General features: G+C 46.3%; 1 protein-coding gene and 2 long non-coding RNA genes across 3 annotated transcripts; 1 reads left to right on the forward strand and 2 right to left on the reverse strand.

The window, feature by feature from the left end:
• The first annotated feature begins 751 nt into the window (after window positions 1-751).
• On the forward strand, window positions 752-2411 carry LOC112079272 (myosin-11). Its single transcript, XM_024145265.2, has 6 exons — window positions 752-950; window positions 1074-1322; window positions 1413-1526; window positions 1644-1742; window positions 1868-2080; window positions 2235-2411. The coding sequence occupies exons 1-6, from the start codon at window positions 879-881 to the stop codon at window positions 2409-2411; spliced, it is 924 nt and encodes a 307-aa protein (XP_024001033.2). The 5' UTR covers window positions 752-878.
• A 1406-nt stretch (window positions 2412-3817) lies between these two features.
• On the reverse strand, window positions 3818-4603 carry LOC139027102 (uncharacterized). Its single transcript, XR_011479140.1, has 3 exons — window positions 4480-4603; window positions 4135-4343; window positions 3818-3909 (listed from the first exon to the last, which is right to left on the reverse strand). It is a non-coding gene; the product is annotated as an uncharacterized lncRNA (long non-coding RNA).
• Window positions 4604-5413: 810 nt separating this feature from the next.
• LOC112079271 (uncharacterized) lies at window positions 5414-6058 on the reverse strand. Its single transcript, XR_002895901.2, has 3 exons — window positions 5995-6058; window positions 5697-5824; window positions 5414-5500 (listed from the first exon to the last, which is right to left on the reverse strand). It is a non-coding gene; the product is annotated as an uncharacterized lncRNA (long non-coding RNA).

Here is a 6058-nt window from a genome sequence, read left to right on the forward strand (position 1 = left end):
ACGCTCAGGTCACACACACACACACACACACACCACACACACACACACACACACACACACACACACACACACACACACACACACACACTGCCAACTCCTTCATCCTCTGTTTTTAACCACTTCCATGTTGATATCAAATCAAATGTTATTTGTCACATGCGCCGAATACAACAGGTGTCGACCTTACTGTGAAATGCTTACAAGCATTAACCAACAATGCAGTTTTAAGAAAATAAGAGTTAAGAAAATATTTGTAAATTAACTAAAGTAAAAAATAAAAGAACAACAATAAAATAACAATAATGTGGCTATATACAGGGGTACCGGTACAGAGTCAATGTGCAGGGTACGGTTAGTCGAGGTAATTGAGGTAATATGTACATGTAGTAGGGTAAAGTGACGATGCATAGATTATAACAAGAGAGTAGCAGCAGCGTAAAAAAGGGGGGGGTCAATGCAAATAGTTCAGGTAGCCATTTGATTAGCTGTTCAGCAGTCTTATGGCTTGGGGTAGAAGCTGTTAAGAAGCCTTTTGGACCTAGACTTGGCGCTCCGGTACCGCTTGCCGTAGTCATATGACTAGGGTTGTTGGGGTCTTTGGCAATTTTTAGGGCCTTCCTAGAGTCCTGGATGGCAGGAAGCTTGGCCCATTGATGTACTGGGCCGTTCGCACCATGCTCGGAGTACACGTCCTGGTAATCCCTCTGGCCCTGCCGCCTTGTGAATGTTGACCTGTTTAAAGGTCTTACTCACATTGGCTACGGAGAGCGTGATCACTTTCCTGCCTTCACTCTCAGGAGCTACTTCAGGATGAGACTCGTCAGAAGCTGGCTCTGGGCTCCAGGGTGAGAGCTCTGGAGGAGGAGAGGAATGGACTGATGGAGAGAGTGGAGGAGGAAGAGGAGAGAGCCAAGGATCTCTCCAGGCAGATACAGACTCACACTCAGCAGGTAATCATCATTGTGTAAAAAAACCTTTCKTCTAGATTATAATATAAAACATGTTCAGTTGTCTTCTACAGTAAGTCTATCTTCCTCCTCACCATCACTCCCTCTCTCCTGCTCTCCCTCTAGCTGGCTGAGTTGCGGAGGCAGTCGGAGGAGGTGAATGCGGCGGTGGAGGCAGGAGAGGAGACGCGCAGGAAACTGCAGAGAGACCTAGACCAGGCCGTCCAGAGAGAACAACAGAAGGAGGAGGAGAAAGAACGCGTGGAGCGTCAGAGGGAGAGGCTGAGGGAGGAGATAGAGGACATGACCCTGGCCCTGCAGAGAGAGAGACAGAACTGCACCACCCTGGAGAAGAGGCAGAAGAAGTTTGACCAGGTCAGAGTTCGGGGGTTAGAGGTTAAAGGTGAGAGGTAACCATAATGACATAATGTCCCGTGATGTAACCKCTGCCCTTTGCCCCCTCAGTGTCTGTCAGAGGAGAAGGCGGTGAGTGCCCGGCTGGCTGAGGAGAGAGACAGGGCCGAGGCAGACAGTAGAGAGAAGGAGACACGCTCCCTGGCACTGGCACGAGCCCTGCAGGTACCACTGGAGTGACTACACACATTATTATRCAGTTATCAGCATAAAAAGTTGTTTTCATCTTCATCTAAATAATAGTGAGTCTTGATACTTCATTGTTCCCGTCCACACTTACAGGAGGCCCAAGATCAGAGGGACGAGCTGGAGAGATCTAACAAGCAGCTCCGCATAGACATGGAACAACTAGTCAATCAACAGGATGACGTGGGGAAGAATGTACGTGTGTGTGTGTGTGTGTGTGTGTGTGTGTGTGTGTGTGTGTGTGTGAGAATGTGTGTATTTGTATTACAGAGTGAAAATGTATCTCACAACAAGCAAACATTTCTCTCCTCCTGTGTCAGGTGCATGAGTTGGAGCGTTCCCGGCGGGCCCTGGAGACAGAGGCAGAGTCCCTGCGCACTCAGACCCAGGAGCTGGAGGAGGAGCTGGGGGAGGCGGAGAACTCCAGGCTGAGGCTCGAGGTCACCCTCCAAGCCCTCAGGGCCCAGTTTGAGAGAGAGATCAGCACCAAGGAGGAGAAAGGAGAGGAGAAGAGGAGGTCTCTCAACAAACAGGTATGGAGAGAAGAGAGAAGAAGAGGAATGTATCAAGCCTGAATATGGGGAGTTATTCATTTGGATTAGATGCTAAACTTCTCTCTTTCTCTGCTGTTCCCTTCCTTTCCATCCCCCTCTCCTCTCCCCTTKTCTTTCTCTCCTTCCCCCCCAGGTGAGGGAGTTGGAGACCCAGCTAGAGGAGGAGAGGAGTCAACGCTCTCAGGCCATGTCCGTCAAGAAGCAGCTGGAGGCGGAGCTACAGGAGGCTGAGGCGAGCTTACCCCGAACATTGATGAAACTTGTGGAAAAGATGGGACACCCCAAGTATCACCCTCAACCTCAACAGTGAAACATTACTGTGGCAATCACATATTTAGAGTTTTTACTCAGGTTTAAGTTGTTAAAAGGTTCAGTTAATATTTGTTCACTGCATGTTTACTTCTACCTTAAACAAAGTGTTGTTTTTTGATTAATAAGATTTGCCACTTTATTTTATTGTATTTCAATCCATTATATTTTAAAAATTATTTATCAGTTTGATGTGGATGATAGAAAATTTGCTATTATTGTTTTTTTTCTTTGAAGTAATCTTTAAAGTGGGCCCCACTTTTGCTAAAATAGAAAATATAGGCTTAACTTGAATGCGTGCCTGGAAATTACCGGTTTCTTTCATTTAATTTGTTCATGTTGGAATTTGGTTTATATAAAGGAAAATTTGTCTTTTGTGTCTTGTTGAAAATTCGAGATACTGACCAGAGCCATTAAGAAAATTATTGCTTTTTCATTGATTTATCATATTGAATATATTTTGTTAGGTTTTCATGTAGGTTCATTAGGTTCACTAGGACTATATGCGTCATTTAAAAAATTTTTCAATGACTATTCGCGAACAGCGGCCCTCGGCATGTAGCTAAATTTTTTATTTGGCCCTCCGGCCGTCCATTGAACGTATGACAACCCCTGGTGTAGGAGGGAGTGAGAGAGAAAGAAGAAATGGGGTAAGTGGAAGAGGAGAAGACAATAAAAGAGAGGGGAAGGGATCAGAGGGGCCGATGGAGAGAATAGACAGATTAAGCTACAGAACACGAGGTAACTGGGATTACATCCCACTAGATTAAATTCCAGATGATTTTTTGACGAGGGGGTCCAGTTATCACCTTCTCCACCTCTCACACGTTAGAGGGTTTTTTTTGTTAGGATTAATTTGAGGAGGAGATAACCCTTACCTTCCCTGGTGCCAGGGCTGGATTAACGTATTAGGATCTGGGATCTACGCAGACCAACACCCACTTCCCCTTCTTTGGGAATGAAAAACACCCACCCACTGTGTATCTTCCATTTCTTGGGTTTGATCTAGAGAAAAGGTTTCATAACCTGTTTCTCTGTACTGTCTGTAGTGGTTCGTACCTGTCCTCTGTTACTGGTCTGTACTGTTTTCATACCTGTTCTCTTGTACTGGTCTGTACTGGTCGTTGTTTCTGATGGACTTAAATGGTCTACCGTTTTCTCTGTACTGGTCCTGTTACTGGTTCATACCTGTTCTCTGTACGGTCTGTTACTGGTTCATACCTGTTCTCTGTACTGGTCTGCACTGGTTCATACTGTTCTCTGTTTACTGGTCGTGTACTGGTTCGTAACCTGTTCTCTGTTACTGGTCTGTACTGGTTCGTACCTGTTACTCTGTAAACTGGTCTGTACTGGTTCGTTACCTGTTCTCTGTACTGGTCGTACTGGTTCGTACCTGTTCTCTGTACTGTCTGCGTGTCTCCTCTCGTTCCTCCGCCTGCATCATCACCTCCTTCAGTTTTTCTCTGTCTTCCTCACCAGCTGTTGCTATCGCCCGCTCTCTGGGGGGAGGGGAGAAAGACTGATGAGTCATGTTTTATCCCCATACCCGGAACATACATTCAGAATAGTAGTGAAGAAGTTGAGATGTTAGAGGGAGGAGATGGGAGAAAGGGAAGAGAGGGATGGGAGGAAAAGTAAAGAGATGGGAGGGGGAGTGAGGAAAGGAACAAGGCGAGAGAAGAAGTGTGAGGGGAAATCCATCAGAGAATGTGTTTTCCCCTCACTGTCTCTCCTGCTCCAGTGCTCCTCCATGCCGTCCATTCTTGGCCTCCAAGGGCGGGACACTTTGAGCCTTGTGTTTTCCCTGACAGCTCCCTCCATCTCCCCCAGCTTCAGCTTCGCTCCTTGTTATTCCTCTCCAAAGCCTTCCCTGGCCCCCTCAGCCTTCTGGCCCAGTCCTCTCTCCCTGCAGCTGCACCGTCAGAGTCTCCACCTGGGGAGGAGGGGAGACAGAGGATAGAAAGGGAGAAAAATGGATAAATGTAAATTGAGTCCAGTATACTGTTGTGTGTGTGTGTGTGTGTGTCTGTATGTGTGTGTGTGGGGTAAGTGGTGTGAGAGTGTGTAACCTGAAGTGTAGTCTTCCTGTGTCTCTCGGCCACTAGTTCAGCATTGCTTTGCTCCTCCTCCAACTCCTCCTCCAGCTGAGTTGACTCGCGCCTCCAACCTCCGCTTCTCATCGCCAGAGCAGACCTGACAACACACACACCGTGAGTAATACACATGCATAAACCAGTAATACACCACTTGAGTAATAACACGCGTAATCACACACACCGTGATTAATAGACACGCGTAATACACAACCGTGATAATACACACGCATAATACACAGCAATACACCACACCGTGAGTAATACACACGCATAATACACAGCAATACACACACCCGTAGTAATACCACGCATAATACACAGCAATACAACACCACCGGTGGTAACACACCGCATAATTAAACAATAATACACAACCACCGTGAGTAATACACACGAAAACACATAATACACATGCAATCACACACCCTAACACCGTGAGTAATACACCAGTAATACACACACCGTGAGTAATTACACACGCATAATACACAGTAATACACCACACCGTGAGTAATACAAAACGCATAATACCACAGTAATACACACACGGTGAGTAATACGCACGCATAATACACAGTTAACACACACACCGTAGAGTAATACGGCAGCATATACCCAGTATACACACACCGTGAGTAATACGCACGCATAATACACAGTAATACACACACCGTGAGTAATACGCACCACATAATACACCAGTATAATACACACCGTGAGTATATACGCATGCATAATACACAAGTGATTACACACACTGTAAGTAATACACACACCGTGAGTAATTACACACGCATTAACACACAGTAATACACACACCAGTGAGTAATACACACGCATAATACACAGTAATACACACACTAGAGTACACACACATACAAAAGAAATAGAAAGAGAGATACTGAACTTCCCGTAGAGCTGTTGACGATCTCATCAGCCATCTCATCTCTCTCCTGCTGGCCTGTCTCCTCATCTTCTCAGACACTGATAAATCCTACACACAGAAGAGAGAGAGAGACAGAGAGAGAGACAGACAGAAAGAGAGAGAGACAGAGAAGAGAGCGAGAGAAGAGAGAAAGAGAGAGCCAGACAGAAGGAGAGAGACAGAGAAAGAGAGAGAGGGCGTTAGCATCCTAAAACACAAGAATTTGTGTTCTTCGCAAATCTCTCACACACACCAGCACACACACCTCTGTAAGCTGCAGTAACTCCGCCTCCAAGGTCTGCAGGCGCTTCTCTGTGCTTTTTGATTGGACGACCACCTCGTCACGGGCAGCTTGGACTCATCCAGCTCACGAAGCACCTCCTTCATCTGAACCTGAGAGAGAGCGAAAAGAGCATTGATTAAATATGGTTTTCCACAAGGCTCTGTGCTGGACCCTTACCGGTCTCATATAGCTGTGGTTTATATATCAGTTAACTGCACAGCATCTAATCTCAGACCGAGCAAGCAGCATTAGAAAGAAAGAGAAAGGGGGTGTTGCTTACCTGCAGTCTCCGTAGCTGCCTAAGCCCCTCCTCCCTGCCGCGATTGGCTGTTCCACCTGGGCCT

The sequence above is a fragment of the Salvelinus sp. IW2-2015 genome, unplaced genomic scaffold (assembly GCF_002910315.2).
Source record: "Salvelinus sp. IW2-2015 unplaced genomic scaffold, ASM291031v2 Un_scaffold7460, whole genome shotgun sequence".
In the NCBI taxonomy this organism is placed as follows: Eukaryota; Metazoa; Chordata; class Actinopteri; order Salmoniformes; family Salmonidae; genus Salvelinus; species Salvelinus sp. IW2-2015.

Coding starts and splice junctions, on each gene's coding strand:
- LOC112079272 (XM_024145265.2), top strand. CDS start 879: ATGGAGAGAGTGGAGGAGGAAGAGGAGAGAGCCAAGGATCTCTCCAGG. Junction 1,527..1,643: donor CACTGGCACGAGCCCTGCAG/GTACCACTGGAG, acceptor CCACACTTACAG/GAGGCCCAAGATCAGAGGGA. Junction 2,081..2,234: donor GGAGGTCTCTCAACAAACAG/GTATGGAGAGAA, acceptor CTTCCCCCCCAG/GTGAGGGAGTTGGAGACCCA.